This window comes from Leuciscus leuciscus (genome assembly GCF_965113295.1).
Source record: "Leuciscus leuciscus genome assembly, chromosome: 12".
Classification (NCBI taxonomy): domain Eukaryota; kingdom Metazoa; phylum Chordata; class Actinopteri; order Cypriniformes; family Leuciscidae; genus Leuciscus; species Leuciscus leuciscus.
This window is the reverse complement of record NC_138736.1, coordinates 30,896,092-30,913,031: the sequence shown is the minus strand read 5'-3', so window position 1 is coordinate 30,913,031 and position 16,940 is coordinate 30,896,092. Positions and strand designations below refer to the sequence as shown.

General features: G+C 36.8%; 1 protein-coding gene across 2 annotated transcripts; it reads left to right on the top strand.

Annotated features, from left to right (window-relative positions):
- Nucleotides 1–7,795: 7,795 nt before the first annotated feature.
- LOC309510375 (THAP domain-containing protein 3-like) lies at nucleotides 7,796–10,184 on the top strand. Of its 2 annotated transcripts, none has more exons than XM_082185117.1 (5): nucleotides 7,796–7,969; nucleotides 8,396–8,499; nucleotides 8,742–8,934; nucleotides 9,084–9,173; nucleotides 9,291–10,184. In XM_082185117.1, exons 2-5 carry the CDS (start codon nucleotides 8,420–8,422, stop codon nucleotides 9,507–9,509), a joined length of 582 nt encoding a protein of 193 aa, XP_082041243.1. In that variant the 5' UTR covers nucleotides 7,796–7,969; nucleotides 8,396–8,419; the 3' UTR covers nucleotides 9,510–10,184. The 2 variants fall into 2 exon arrangements, with proteins under 2 accessions (XP_082041243.1, XP_082041244.1); XM_082185118.1 differs by having other exon boundaries at nucleotides 7,815–7,906.
- The last annotated feature ends 6,756 nt before the right edge of the window (nucleotides 10,185–16,940 follow it).

Here is a 16,940-nt window from a genome sequence, read left to right as displayed (position 1 = left end):
ACTTCCTGACCGCCATCTTGATTTTCAGTCAAAACCTACTTTTTCGAACTCCTCCTAGACCGTTTGTCCGATTTTCACCAAAATCGAATCGTATCATCTCCACACTGTACCGACAAAAAGTTATGGAATTCGTGTTGATTCGTCAAACCGTTCTCGAATACCGCGCAAACAAATTTTACGTTGTGCTACAGCTACAGATTTAGTGCAAAAGTACTAAATCGCCCATAACTCCTAGACCGTTTGTCCTAGACTCAAGTGTCTTACTCCACTGTGATCCCTGGCTCAAGTCGGACAAAATGGCTATCTCCAAATTCGATTTAGGCCAGAATTTCTTTTTGCTATGTCGAATTTTGTCCGAAACCTACTTTTGCAAACTAGTCCTAGGTTTTTCGCCAGATCGGAACCAAACCAGTCTATGACATTTCTCTGGACTCTCTAGATCAATAATTATCGAACAAAAATTGGAACTTTTGCATTTGGGTGGCTGTAACAGGGTCATTTAGAAAAGGGGCGTGGCAAAATACACTAAAAATCCTATAAATCCCAAATGAAAACTCAGAACTTCACCAAAATTGATGAGCATATGTGTCAGAACATGGTGAGGAAGCATGCAGAGTTTCATGGAGATCGGACCATAGGTGGCGCTATAACTGGCAAAAAGCCTTCATTCTTATTAGGGGTTCAAGCATGAAATGCTGAAACCCTATTGTAATTGTAAGGATTCGTAAAACGCATCGTGCAGGCCAAACCGTAAGGCCTAGAGACTTGAAACCTGGCCAGATGGTAGGCCTCAATTTGGGGACAACCTATCAGAGTATGACACCGATTGGCCCATAGGTGGCGCTACAGCAACCAAAAGTTCAAAATTGCTCATACCTCTTAGACCGTTTGTCCCAGGATCAAGTGTCTTATATCGTTGGAATCCTTGGCTCAAGGCGGACAACATGGCTATCTCCGATTTGCTCGCCCTTCAAGCGCCAATTTCGAGTAAATTGCATTTTTTTGAAAAACCTATTTTTGCAAACTTCTCCTTGGTTTTTCGCCCAATTGGAACCAAACCACTGCAAGAATATTCTCTGGAGTCTGACAATCAATAATCATCCAAAAAATTCAAAATTTCAATTAACGGTCGATAAGGGGAACCAAAATCTTTGATGGCACCAGGGCCACTTTTACTAAAACGGTGATAAATTGTGAACGGAAAGAGATTTTTTTTGCTAAACTTGGGACACATCTTCCTGAGCTCATTCTGAGGTCACGTGAAAAAAAATCATGAGAATTGGCCACTTGGTGGCGCTATAAAATGGTTATAACTTGTGAACGCAATGAGATATTTTCACTAAACTTGGGACACATGTTCATAAGCTCAATCTGAGTTGACATGAAAAAAATCGTGACAATTGGCCACTTGGTGGCGCTATAACAGTGAAAAAAATCATGAAAATAGCTATAAGCGCACCCAACCGTTAGTCTACTGAAAATTGGCACGCAGTGTCTTTGTCCAGGGTGCCATGATAGTCTATGAGAACATTGGTGTATCTCAAAAAACTCAGTATACGTCATTGGCACAATGCCTTGAAGGACCCTTAAAAGTTTCAAGGAAGCCCGTGTTTTTTTCACAGGAGTGACCTCCTAAGAATCCTTGCCGAGTCCAACAAAACCAAACATGCCAGGTTTCGCCTTATGGTTTTTGTAAGTGTCATTTAGAGCTTTAAAAAATTGTGGTTATCTTCAAAGCCGTTAGTCTGATCTAGACAACAACAAAAAAACAACGGAAATTTGAAAACATAGGTAAATAGCTAAACAATAACGCCAAAATGTAAAAATTATGATAGGAACTGACAAAAAAATTAATTAAATCCAATCAATTTCACCCATGGATCATTTTGATGCTCTCACATGTTTGAAACGAACAATGATGGATTGTGATGAAATTTGTTTTGAATTGGGACTGGCGAATCCCCGTCCATACTGTCAATGACCGGTCGCAAAGACCCGCCCACTTTAGTTACTGTTGCTATGTCTGACACTCTCACACCACACCAAGTTCTCACGCAGTGAAAAATACATTGCGGATCAGAAAAAAGACTGCGCGGTGACAGACAAGTACTTTTGATATGAAACAAAGTCTCACCTTTCAAATGTAGTCATTTTTTAGAGACATTTAAACAATAAATACCGTTTTGTGACTCTTTAATGTGTCTGACAGATCGCTGTAGACTCGAGGCTCAGTTAAAGCTGCTTGTGAACCGATCATCTCTTCCTTCTAGTTAATTTAAAGCATTAAAATAGTCAAGTCAAGTCAAGTTTATTTGTATAGCGCTTTTCACAATACAGATTGTATCAAAGCAGCTTCACAGTATTAAATTAAAATAATACAACAAAGTTTGTTTCAAGAGGAATTTATTGATTGATAAAATTAAATTAAATATCCCCAAAATATCCCCAACTGAGCAAGCCAAAGGCAACATGTTAAAATAAACATGAATGAACATAAAAGGAATGTTGTTTTAAAGTGCTAAGACGTCAGTACACTTTGTTTTTCAAATTTAAATCCTCCTATGTTAATCTACTAACTCTCCTGACTGCTTTATTGGACAAAATGGCGGATTATGATTAGTCAGATCGCCTGTCAATCAAACTCCCAGCGAAGGGTCAATTGAGAATGCCTGTGCGCACAATCCTGATCTAATCGACAACTTTGCAGTTGCACATAGGAAAGCCCGGAAAATCCCGCTATAATGTAAGAGAACATCTTTTTCATGTATTTGGACTTAGACCTAACAATGTTTTATAGTGCGCTGTCCCCATTGTTTTTTTTGTTGTTTTGTTTTTGGTGAGCGTAGGCTGATATCCAATCTTCCCAGATCAGTCATTTTGGCTGTCGGCCATTTTTAATTATGTGCTAAAATGCTGTATTTTATGAACGCATGAACGGATTGTTACGAAACTCAGTATGGGTTATCAGCACGATGTCTTGAAGGAAGCTGAGAAGATTCGAAACAGCGCCACCTAGTGGTGAATTTTTTTCCCCAAATGCTTATAACTTTGGGTGTGGTCGACTTATTTTCACGAGAGTCATCTCTTTAGACTCCTGAATCGTTGCCGAATCCAACGATACCAAACATGCTAGGTTTCGCCTTACGGTTTGTGTAGCGTTGTGATTTAACGCTTAAAAAACATTTGGCTATATCTTCGAAACCGCTAGTCCGATCGAGATGAAACCACCGTCAGAAGTTTGGAAACATAGGTCGATAGCTAAATGTTAATGCCCAAATGCCAAAAAATTTATAGTAAGGGGTAGTAAAATCAAATCAAAGTCATATGTCAGTCATTTTTTACGTGTTTTTTCATATAAATGTCTATAACTCCGAAGCAAATTGAGATATTTTCACCAAAATTGACACACATATGTATGGGTTCACTCTAAAAAAAGGACACATAAAAAAAATGGTGGGACTGAGCCTCTTGGTGGCGCTATAATAGAACAAAACATGAAATTCCCATTGACTTCAATACAGTTTTTTTTAAATAAAATGTTTTACTAAACAAATGCATTGGTGTAATATTACAAAACTCAGAATGTGCCATCAACACCATCCCCTGAAGGTACCCAAAATATTTCGAGACAGCGCCACCTAGTGGTCAAAAGTTATAAAAACATTTCCAAAAAGGATAATAACTTTTGATTAAATCTGGCTATTGAAATGCCACTGGTCTTAATAGATTCCTTGGGTCAAGCCGAGAACATAGATACCAAGTTTTTCTTATTTGGCCGAACTTCCTGTCCGCCATCTTGATTTTCATTCAAAACCTACTTTTTCGAACTCCTCCTAGGCCGTTGCTCCAATCTTCACCAAAATCGAATCGTATCATCTCCAGACTGTGCCAACTAAAAGAAATGGATTTCGTGTCGATAGACAAAACCGTTTTCGTATAGCGCAGCAGCAAAGTTGAGGCATGATGGTAAAAACACTATTCAGGCTTTATCTCTGCAATGCCTTATTGAGACCAAACTTTGTATGTGTCATTGTCACTTCACTCTGACCTCATCACATCAGTTTTGTAACTGCTCCACCTATTGGTCGAAAGTGATAATCCATTAAATCATATTCTGAATGACTTTTTTTTATGATTTTTCAGCCATTTCGCCTAAAATCCTCTTTAAATGTCTTTAATTGCTCATTGTTGCAGTTGGTCTGACACCTTCAGCCATGTTGGCATATCCTGTCATCTGCTTGCGCTTGGCCCCGATAATTGCTGCTTGCAGCTATATTTCCATTTATTTTACTTTGGGTTGGGTTTTTTGTTGGTCCCAACAGATTCCGATGGTAATATCTGTCTTTTGGAGCCTCCTGTCCCAACAAAACCTGCAGGCAGTTGTAAGTAGCCTACTCAATACACCAGAAATTATGACAAATAGTGTTATAAAGTGTACTCATCTTCACAGGACGATGGGGATAATGTTATGTGTCACATCAAACAATCTACACATTCAGTTTTTTTCACATTTTTATGTGGAGTAGAATCTAAGTTTAAAGCTAAGTATAAATGGGTAGTCTTATCTCTCCCCCCCGCCCCCAAAGTGGAAGAACAGCAGGAGGACGGTCCATCAACTTCTGTTGCACAGATGAACAGAGTTCAGTGATTTTCGGTAAATGCCACAGTTTAATTCTGTAGAATTTGTTTAGAACTACATTATGTAACTCTAATCTACTACTGTATATTCAGTTGCCAGTTAAGGAGTTAATAGACTTCATCTTATTTAAAAAATTGGGAAAAAAACCCCAGTAAAAATAGCAATATTGTATTTATTAATTAAAGATTCATTTTATTAATAAAAATGTACTGAAAGAATGAATGAGGTGTTTAAACACCACTTCCTCTTTAAAAAAGGGGAGGAGACCGAAAGAAACTCTGGGTTTACCGAAGAAAACCTGCTCCCGACCAGGTTAGGTTCACAGAGTAAGTTACCATGGTAACTGACTCTGAGTATAAGTTACCTCTCTTTCAGAAACGGGCTTGACTTACTCTGCTTTCTCAGGTTTAACATACCTCCCATTCTGAAACAGAAAACCCAGAGTTTCCCTCATTTCAGGGTTAACATACTCTGAGTTTTCACTTAACCTCCTTTCTGAAACAGGCGCCCCTGGTCTTTTCACGATCGGATAGCTATCCGATCTGAGAAAACGCATGAAGTGGCCAGGTGTAAACAGCCCCAGAAATCATTCTAATATTCTGATTTATTATGAGTGTTGGAAACAGTTCTGCTGCCTAATATATGTGATGAATAAAAGGTTCAAAAGAACTGCATTTATTAAAAAAAATATATAATTTCTAATAATATAAATCTTCTTTACTATCACTTTTATTTATCAATTTAACACATCCTTGCTGAATAAAAGTATTGATTTATTTAAAAAGAAAAAAAGAAAAAAAATACTGACCTCAAATTACTGACCAGTATGTATATTGTTGTTACAAAAGATTTCTATTTTTTTTTTTTTTTTTTACTTTTTATTCATCAAAGTATCCTAAAAAAAAGTATCACAGGTTATGAAAACATATTAAGCAGCAGAACTGTTTCCAACTTTGATAATGAATCATCATATTATAATTATTTCTAAAGGATCATGTGATAGACTGGAGTAATGATCCTGAAAATTCAGCTTTGCATCACAGAAATAAATGATCATTTAAACTAATTATTTTAAATTGTAAAAATATATCACAATATTACTTTTTTTTCTGTATTTTTGATCAAATAAATGCAGGCTTGATGAGCAGAGGAAACTTCTTTCAAAAACATTAAAAAATACTAATACTTATACTTGCCCTGTAATACATGTATTCTTTGTTTTAGATGTTATTAACTTAAATTCTTATGAATAATAAAAATGTTGTAATGTCTATTTGTTATTTATGGCCTGTATGCCTCATTATTGATCTGAGCTTCTACATCTTGAATTCGAATAACATTCGATAAAACATAATTGCTGGATTATTTTGACTATAATAAATAAGCAGATGAAACATAGTAGGCCTATACACTGTTTATCACAGATTACTTTGGACCAAAGTTACCATATTATAATTAATTATTATATAGTTCTATTCATTCATTTTATTTAAATTAGCACTGGTTAAAATGTATAAAGCATGAACAAGATATGAAACAATATTTATTAATAATACACAGTTTAAATATCACAAATATCAAATTGTATTTTCATTTGCGTCATATGCTGGCTAATTACGACGTTTAACCTGTTATCATAACACTGAACAACTAAACTGTGTGACCTAATAGAATTCTATCGGGGGTACAGTTGATGATACACCTGTGTCTCCCCCGCTGGCCACCTCGCACATTTCTCTAGATTTTGCAATTACCTTGCATGACACAATACCATGAAATATGCCAGTTTTTAGGGCACAGAATAACGTTTCTGGTGATACCAGTTACGTTTAACAGTCACATAAGGATAATAAGCTATTCGTTGTGCATGGTGAAGTGAACGTCATCTACCTTAAAAAAACAACAACAAAAAAACGTTTCCGATATCTTCGGATCGGAGATCAGAATCAGAATCAGAATCAGAATCAGAAAGAGCTTTATTGCCAAGTGTGCTTGCACCCACAAGGAATATTCTGTAAATGTTTATTCAGACTAAACCCAACTGTGACCCCTTTTTTTTTTTTTTACTTTTTATACTATTTTTATTTTAAATAAAAATATGCCCTGGATGTTCTTTACCTGCTCTCTTCATTACACCATTTTGGATGAGACCGATGACGGTGGTGTCGTCTGCAAATTTCAGGAGCTTGACAGAGGGGTCTTTAGAAGTGTAGAGATGCGTCCGTTGTTCAAATTTCCCACGATCAAAGAGGACACTAATACGCATGTGCACAGCAAAAATCACAACTTGTGGTTGCTGCGAACGCAAGTTATTTAAGGTGTCGAAACTGTAGGCTACACAGCTAGTCTATTCATTTTATTTTATTTTTCGTGTTCGCATTTATGAAGAAACAATGTACGAACGAGACCGCTCTGAAAGCAGCACTAAACGACTGCTTTAAAACTTTCACAGAGACCTCAAACAGGCATTTAAAACACCAAATATTAAGGATTGGCATATCAAGCAAAATAATATTCGATGATTGATCGAAAATCGTATCTCTCCCCCTACATGCTCACCGGCAAGCAGGGATGGGCAGTATGATACATGTATTTAAAATACGTATTTGAAATAAAAAATATTATTTTCTATTTTACCAACATCTGGCACACGTGAACTGATGCCAAATATCGCGATGTGTTCAGAATGAGACATTTCTTCAGCGCGATTTCACAATACTACTACTACTACTAATAATAATATATCACAATACTGTTGTTGGTTGTTTATACTGTTGATCAAATAAATGCAGGCTGGATGAGCATAAGAGACTTAATTCAAAAAACATTTAAAAATCCAACTGACCCCAAACTTTTGAACGTATAAGTGTACAGCAGGGGTCTCCAACCTTTTGTGAGTGAGGGCTCCCTGAAGGGATAAAATAGTCTAGAGGGCTACTTGTTTGATATAGGCTACTCATACTCACTTGCTGCGTTCGAAACCGCATACTCAATGAGGTACTTCATTTCAATAAGTACTTACTTAACGAGCGCTAAAAGAGTAGGTAGGCTACTTTATAGCCAGATCTCGTTGAGTATGAATGCGAACCGGACATCTGCTATGTTGACGTTGTCATGTGACCTACGACGCGTTATCACCAAGCGGCAACCTCCATAGACATGTATAGAAAGGCTAGATGGCTCAAGGCGGAGTCAGCTGTGTCGTCACTTGGCGGCCATCTTAGGTCAGGAGACTGCGCTGCTGCTCCCTGCTGCTGTGGACGGAAGGTGAGTGACATACGCCAACTAAAATGCTCGTAACTTGCTGAATTCTTGACGGATTTACAAACGGTTTGGTTTATTACAAACCTTATTAACGTGGCTATGATTTGTGCTGATGCCGATGTTTAAATTGTAGCTTCACGTTTTGAGAAACGCTTAACATTGCAGCGTAGCTGTGTGTTTCATGGCTGCCCTCTACTCTAAAGTGATACCACAGTCGACATTTTCAATTATTAACAGGTTTCCTGAGACCAACAACGTTTCTTGACAACCTAATCTTTTGTCTAAATGTCATTTTGTGGATGTGGTTGTATTTATTTGCTGGCTAGCAGTGAAGAGGTCGTAAGTGAGTCACCAAGCAATTGTAAATTGGTGGGAGAGACAGGGTTAGTCTTTCGTTTCAACATAGCTTTGAGTTACACATGATTTCCAAGTGGTTTGGTTTCTTAAAAACATCTTTACATTTGGATTACTTTGTTGGTTTTTTGTTTACAGAACTTCTGATTACGCTTGTGGAAAATGCCTGATTATTGTGCCGCCTACGGCTGCACCAACGCACGGAGCCTCCAAACCAGAACGCGTGGGATCACCTTTCACAAGTAAGAAAAGAAAATATTATGACTATTATTAGGATACTTAGTAATACAAGTTCTGCTAGGAATAGTGTAACTGAGACAACATTACAAGATTGGCTACATATATTTGCATACATGCAGTACATAGAATCAAAATGATAATATATTTTATACTGTATTTTAGTCCATACCCTCAATGTTGAAGGAAATAAAGGTGCAAGGTTAACAATCATTTATATCTGACTACTATTTCTCCCATTTGTAAGGTTTCCCAAATGCAGCGAGCGCCGGAGACAGTGGGAGCGTGCCCTGAGAAGGGAAGGTTTTGTGGCTAATGACAGAACACTGCTCTGCAGTGAACACTTCAGAAATGAAGATTTCGACAGGACAGGGCAGACTATCAGATTCAAAGCTGGAGCTGTTCCATCTGTCTTCAACTTCCCTGCTCATCTTCAGAGGGTACGTGTATAATTGGCCAACTACTAGAATACAAGGTGTTAAAGATGGATGCATCGATATTTAAATGTGATTTAATGTCACACTTTCTGCAAGTTTAGCAATACATAAAGTGTATTACAGATCAATTGAATATTTAACTATTTTTTCAGCCGGTAGCACCAAGAAGCACAAACGCTTCAAGAAAAGCAGGAGAAAACCAGCCCATGGACCCCGAGCAGGATCAACCTCCGCCTGATGTTGTGAGTATTTTTACACATGAGGAATGTCACTAACAAATACACTAACCCTAACCCTAATTAACTTAATTATATATTTATTTATTATTTATTGTTTGTTTTTTTTGTTTTTTTTCAAAGCCACAGCCATCCACTAGAGAGAGGCAAAGGAGTCGGAAGAGGAAGGCCCCTGACCACCAATATGCAATGCCTTCCTCTCCAAAGGCTCTTAAGGCCAAACTTGATGCAGCCATGGCCACAGTGCGTAAACTGTGGCGGGAAAAGAGCAATGCCTTGGCAAGGGTAAGGAGGGCCAAGAAGAACCTGGAGGTCTTGTCATCCCATCAGCAGGCACCGTGAAGGTCGTCAGGGCAGCAGAGTGGGTTGTTCGGCAGGCAGTAGCAGATTCCAGGAGATCGCAACCCATCAAACTGTTGGAGGTCCTCTACATGGTGAGGAAGAGGATAGGTGGAGAGGATGTGTTTTTGCTCGGGGAGCACATCACTGACACGCGATATGGCATTGACAGTCACCACCCTACACTCTTGACTCTGGTTGTGTCCCTCTTCTTCAAGCTAAGGCTGCACCACATTGCGAAAATGTCAACGCTTAGCTTGCAGAAAGACAGTGTGAGACAGAAGCTCACAAAAACTGTCCTTTTCAAAGGGCAGTAGCGCAAACTATTTGTGCACTTAAAGGATGGGTTTTCAACTGGTGGTCTGTTTAGTTTGCTACTCTTCTTTGATGTTTGCATGTGAATGAGTGGTGTATGAGTGTGTGCGTGAATGGGTGAATGTGGGGCTTTGTAAAGCGCTTTGGGCACCAAGACGGTGTAGAAAAGCGCTATGTAAGTTCAGACCATTTAAGAGAGAGGAGGAGAGGGAGGGAGCTGTATTGATTATATTGTATTGATGGAAAGAGTTTTGTGTCCAATTGTGTCTTAATGTTTTTTTTTTATATATATTTTGTATATTTTTTTTTGTACGTTTTTTCTAATTGTGTGCCTTTGGACCTAAGTAAAAAAACAAAGACCCATCTCTTTTCTCTTTATTTTACAGAATGGCAACTTGAGACAGATTTATATTATACATAAATTTACACATGTATTTAATAATGTAAATATTAGTAATAAACTAAATTGCACTATTTCATGTTTCATGTACCTTATAAATATTGACATCATTACTGTGTGTGTGTATGGGTATACCTAGTACTTTACCTGTCTAGTCTACTTAATATACTATTTTCTTAATAAACTCCGTGGCTATAATTTTTCACAAGTATGCAGTTAAATAGCCGCATCCCTGACGTTTATGACACACCAAGCCGTTTGAAAATCGGTTGAAAATTGAGCAAAATATAGTTATTTCAGCACTACATGCACAATAGACTTTAATGTTATAACTGGACGAGCGGTCCTGTCCTAAGATGGCCGCCGTGTGACGTCGTCGGGTCCCATTGGCTCTCAGCGCCGGTAAGCTATCTAGCCTTTCTATACATGTCTATGGCAACCTTTTTTTTTTTTTTTTTTTTTTTTTTTTTTGACAAAAAAAACAACAACATACAAAACTCTCGTAGGGGAAAGAGAATACACAATCATACAAAAGTTGTCAATATACAAAAAGTACTAACCAAACCGAAAGCAACAAAAAACAAAACAACAAAGGGGGAGCTACTTCGAAATACACAAGTCACAGGTGAAAAGGCTAAAGAAAAGAAAATTATGGAGCTGCACACCCACACACAAGGGGAGATTAATCAAAACAGTAGTTTCCTAGATATGTCATTACACATTTTCCTTGCGATTTTAGTATTGATCTTTTTCAGTGAGGTAAAAAACAATTTAAAATCATTTATAAACCAAACAAAGGAAGGCTTAGAACATCTCCACTTACTGCAATGAATATGATATTTACCCATAAGAATAATCATATTGACTAAATCTGATACTGATGAATCTACATTATCCATATAAAAAAGGATGTGTGGCAAGGTAAGGTTAGGGATATTATCAATCCTAAGTGACATCCAATTATGTAACTCGGACCAAAAACTATTGGCCGCTGGGCAAAAGAAGAACATGTGTTCCAGTGTCTCATCAGCAATCTCACAAAAAACACAAGGGTCTACATCAAATTTGAATCTTTTTCTAAGAAAATCAGCAACTGGATATATCTTATAAATTATTTTAAAGTGAGTCTCTTTGACTTTTGGGGAAATGGGCCATTTAATGAATTTAAAATGTGTTTTTTCTATGGACAATGCAACCATATTCGGAACCTGTACACATAATCCTATGTTATAATCAAAAAACAATTTAGATTTCAAAACATTATTAATATATTTATTATTACATTTATAGTCAACTAATCTACAATCATTAATAACTAAATTTGGTAAAGTTGGTAAGGGTCTTACTATTGCATATTACAATGTGCTTCGAATTAACTGTAATAATGGTACAGGAATTGCTTTACAGATCTTGCTGTATTCTCGATTCGTACAGTTTAAATTATATTTGTCTAAAAAAACTTTATATTCCAAGAAGTTACCATTATCATCTATAATATCATTCACAAACACAATGCCCTTTTTATACCAGTCAGACCTGCACAATGATTTCCTATTGATTATAATGACCCTATTGTTCCACAAGGTGGATTCATGTGGAGAAAAGTTATGGGTGAATATCATTTTCCAATATTGGAGAATTTGTTTGTGGAAGTTTGATAATTTAACCGGAATTTTGGTCACCTCAAAATCACATTGCAAAAGAAAATCAAGCCCTCCTACTTTTTTAAATAGATGTCTAGGAATGTGAAACCACATAGAATCTGGTTGTGATAGATATGTTTTCAGCCAGTTAATCTTAAAGGTCCCAAACATTGATTCAAAATCCAAGGCTTTGATACCACCCATATCATACTCTTTAACAAGCTGAGATTTCCTTATATAATGGGTTTTATTTTTCCACAGGAATTGGAAAATAATTGAATTGACTTTCTTGATATTACCGGAAGAAACATACAGGGAGTGACATGGATAAATTACTTTGGAAATACCTTCTGCTTTAGATAGAGTAACTCTACCAAAGATAGTGAGGTCTCTGGTAAGCCATCGACTCAAAGATTTCTTCACATCTATTAATCGGTTAGAAAAATTAACATCTTCCCTTCTGATAGCATTTTTAGATAAAACTATTCCTAGATATTTCACTTCAGATTTAACCTCGATTGAAGAGATGATGGAATCCGTTGACGAGTGAATGGGAAGTAGCTCACATTTTTTAACATTGAGGGTTAATCCTGACGCTTTAGAGAATATCGATACTGAATCAAGGGCAACATCAACCATGAATTTATTTCTTAAAAGGATTGCTGTGTCATCTGCAAATTGACTAATTTTAAATTCCTTGTCGAATATAGAAATCCCATGCAAATCGGGGTTATGATTAATGAGCATGATAAGTGATTGGGTGGCTAGAATAAACAGTTTGGGAGAAATCGGGCACCCTTGTCTAATACCGCGGAGCACCTCAAACCTAGGAGTCATACCAGGATTCAGGGACACAGAACTATATATGTCAGTATAAAACATCTTAATTATTTTACAATTTTTTTTCCCAAAACCTAAAAAACCTAATACTTCAAATAAAAAGGCATGTTCAACAGTGTCAAATGCCTTGTAAAAATCGAGAAATAAAATAAAGGCATCCGTATCAATGAGATCTCGATAGTCAAGCATGTCTAGAAGCAATCTGGTATGATTATGTATATTTCTACCCCTCATGAAAGCTGATTGACACTCATCAATAATATGTGATAATCCCTCATTCAGACGATTAGCATAAACAAGTGCCAATAATTTATAATCATTACATAACAAGGTAATTGGTCTCCAATTATCCAATAACAGATTATCTTTGTTAGGTTTGGGGATTAGAGTGATAAGACCATGTTTCATAGTGGGAGAAAGATTACCTTTTGAGATACAATCTAAATAGGCATTATATAGCATTTCTCTGATATCGCTCCAAAAGAAAAAGAAAAACTCCACGGTTATCCCATCTATTCCCGGTGATTTCCCCTTAGACATCAGTCGAACTGCCAAGTCTAGTTCCTCAATTCTTAGCTCTTCTTCCATAGATTGTTTAAAGTTATCATCCATTGTCTTTTTAAACCCCTGAATCCTATTTAAAAAAAAGCAACAATCTTCTTTAGAAAAAAGGGATTTATACAAATTACTATAAAATGCTTTTATTTTTTCGTTTACTTGTTCTTGATTTTCAACAATAACATCATTGATATTTAATTTCCGAATTTTTTTCTTCGTTTGTCTTTGTTTTTCCAGACTAAAAAAATAGGAAGAGTTTTTTCCCCCCTCTTCGATCCAACGAGCCCTTGAACGAATAAATGCTCCCTTGGCCTTTTCCAAATATATATTATCAAGATGGGACTGTAAATTGATTAATTCAGTCTGTTCTTCCAGTGTTAAATCATCTTTACGGCACAACGTATTAATGTGGCTAATGATGTCCCTTTGTCTTATCTTTTTAAGTGTTGATAATTGCTTACTTTTATTAATAGCTATCTGTTTAACTTTGAACTTGAACCATTCCCATTTACTCAGAAAACACATTTCCAATTCACCTACTTCTTTAACCAGTTGTTTAACTGCATGCATTGCAAAACTCAGTATCTCCCAAGAGGGTATTATTAAATTTCCATATGGGGTTTATGTTATTTTCTCTTCAAAAATATTACACAATGATCAGTTAGGGGTGATGCTGAAATTTCACATCTATTTACCTCATTAATTAGATTTTCTTAGACTAACCAATAATCCAATCTTGAGCACTGGCCATTATTAGATGGGTTAAACCAGGTAAATTGTTTTCTGGTTGGGTTTTTCCATCTCCAATAATCTATTAGATTGGCCTTTGTAATTAAATCAACAATTGTTTCATCAAATGTGTGGCAGTGTCTTTTTGATGGTAGGCGGTCTAACCAAAGATCAGGGGCCAGGTTAAAATCTCCCCCAATTATTACTCTATCTGTTGAAAAGAGCATTTTCCATTCTTCTAAGCACTTACTTAAGGATACAAAGAGATTTTTGTTGTGTGCTCTATTGTTATAACCATACACGCATAATAAAATGTAGTTTATACTATTCATTTCTGTTGCGACCATTATCCAATAGCCGGTAGGGTCACTTTTATGGTCAACAATTTTCCCAGGAAATCTATTTAACAAAATCATAACTCCTGCCGAGCGTGACGTTCCATGACTGAAAAAGATAGAGTCTCCCCATTGCGATTTCCAAAATTTTGTGTCAACCTCAACTGAGTGGGTTTCTTGCAAAAACACACAATTAGCCCTTTGCTCCTTTACAGAAAAGAAAAATAGCCTTACGTTTTACGTTATCTTTCAACCCCCTAGTATTTAAAGAAATAAAGGAAAACATTTAGGTGATAAGTAGATAGCTTATAAACAGTGAACAAAAGAGTGTTATCGATGCGCAGGAATGAGTCATTAGTCCTAAATCTACATGTTTAGTGTAACTAATCCTCTATACACTATAGAGGGAATAAAGAATACTACAAACCGAACAGCTATTGTAACAAAGGACTATTTAAATATGGAATTAACTTCGTCTACTTTGTTGTGTTTTTCTAAATTTTGGCAGAAAGCTATTGTAGACTACCTTAAGAAAAAAAAAAAAATTATATCCAGCTTTAAAAACATTTAATAGGTAACCAAAGTAAACAACCAGTAACTGCCTGCCATATGCTGGAGTGCAAAAAAAACCTCTTTTTTTTTTTGGAGTCATAAACGTATCAATGACCATATACTTCAATCATAACATCAGCTTATTTAACCCCGGATATTCAGTGATGCATTAAACAAAGTGCGGGTAGTGTTGATACTTACATATCAAAACGTTTATGTCAACCAAATAAACATAATAATAATAATTCTCAGTCAAACGTGAGTGCAGGCAGAATTTTGACAGCCATTCAAATGATGGCAAAACAAGAGATCAATTGGGGTCCACTCTCCGGTTATCGATCAGCGCGTAACCTTCCTTTAAGAATGCCCTTTTACCCGTCTTTCTGGCTTCTTGAACCAGTGGCCACAGCTTTGCACGCGCCTCCCGGTCTTCCTTCGAGAAATCTTCTTTGAATCGAATGTGCATGTCTCTACACACTCTCGCATCCTTCGATTTCTTCCAAACATCATCCCGCACCGTTCTCATCCCGAACTGAATAATGATCGCTCTCGGTGTATTATTTGAGGTAGCGGCGTCGCCTTTCCTTCCCAGTCGGTGAACGGTGTCTACGGTGTCGCGCAGCCGCTCCACAGACATTGGAACAACTCTTGTCAGTATCCCAATGACAACTTCTCTCGTGTCCTCGCCATCCTTTTCAGGGAGACCAATCATCCTCAGCAGTGGCGGCTGGGGCAAACATTTTTTGGGGGGGCGCAACAAACTGAATTATTAATCCAGGACTGAATGTAGGCTAATTGTTAAATAACAATTCAACAGTGATAATAATGTAGCTATCATTAGCCTAAAGTTTAGCTAAAACTTCAGCCGGTAGGGTTGGGAAATAGCCAGGCTAAATGGCGATGTATAATCTGAGTAATAAATATTATTTTTCTGTTTTAATAATAATAAATAAAAAATTATATTTAATATCCTGATCAATATTGTCCTACAAACAATGTTCATATTGAAGGTTATAAAAACAATAGTGTAACCTTGCTGTCTATATGTGCAGTCTATCCAAAAAAGGGGTCAAATCACATTACATTCTAACATTGCAACATTACAATCTAAAAACAAAATAATGCTTTTTAAAGAAGTAGTTAAATTTACTAAACTTAAAATAAATAAATAAAAAAAACTAAAAAACAAAGCTAATATCATAAAAATACACATGTAGGTTTGAAATTCTCTAGCACATTTATGTTCACCAACAACAACAAATATTCAACAACAAATATTTTAGCTAAATATATTTATAATTTAGTGCTAATGTATATTTTAGTCAGAATAATTGCGCTCCTATTCTATTGCGCTCCGTCTGTTCGGCGCGCATGCACGCGGCGGCGCTCGTTCACGGAAGTTTAGCTTGCAGAAGCTCGTCCACTCATGACAGCAAACTGGAAATATTGACTTTCTAACATTTACAGATGGAGAAAATGTCTGTGAAATGTAAGTTATGCACTGAGCAAATTATTGGATGTCACTTCAGCTTATGGCTAAATATTATTAGAGGTATATTTGTTTCCAGCAATCGCTGCACAAGTGAAGTTTACGTATGATGACGAAAGCACGTTAGTGCGAGCCCTCCCGGAACCCATAGAGAATGCATTGCAGTGCCTGCAGTTCGAAAAAAAAAATCTCTGAATGTAAGTCATAGACTGTAAAAAATATGGACAAAGCGTCTGTGACGTCACCCATAGACTTTCTGAAGAACGGGTTTGAAGCCGTTTATGGGGGGTATGGGCGGCGCCATCTTGGAAAATCTTGGGAAACCCTAACCCCGCCCACCTTCTGACGCAGCGCGCGTCACTCAGCTCGCTCTGCTACTCCGGTTATCTCTGTGTATATTTTAGGCAACGAAATATGTTATAAAACACCATACTAACTCTTTTCGTTTTCATTTAAAGAAATCTTAAACATTATAGCCACACAAATGTGGTTCAGGCAACGCGTATTGATTATATTCACTGCACATAACGTAAAACGAAATATAAAACACAAACCTGCCTCTTTTCGTTTTAA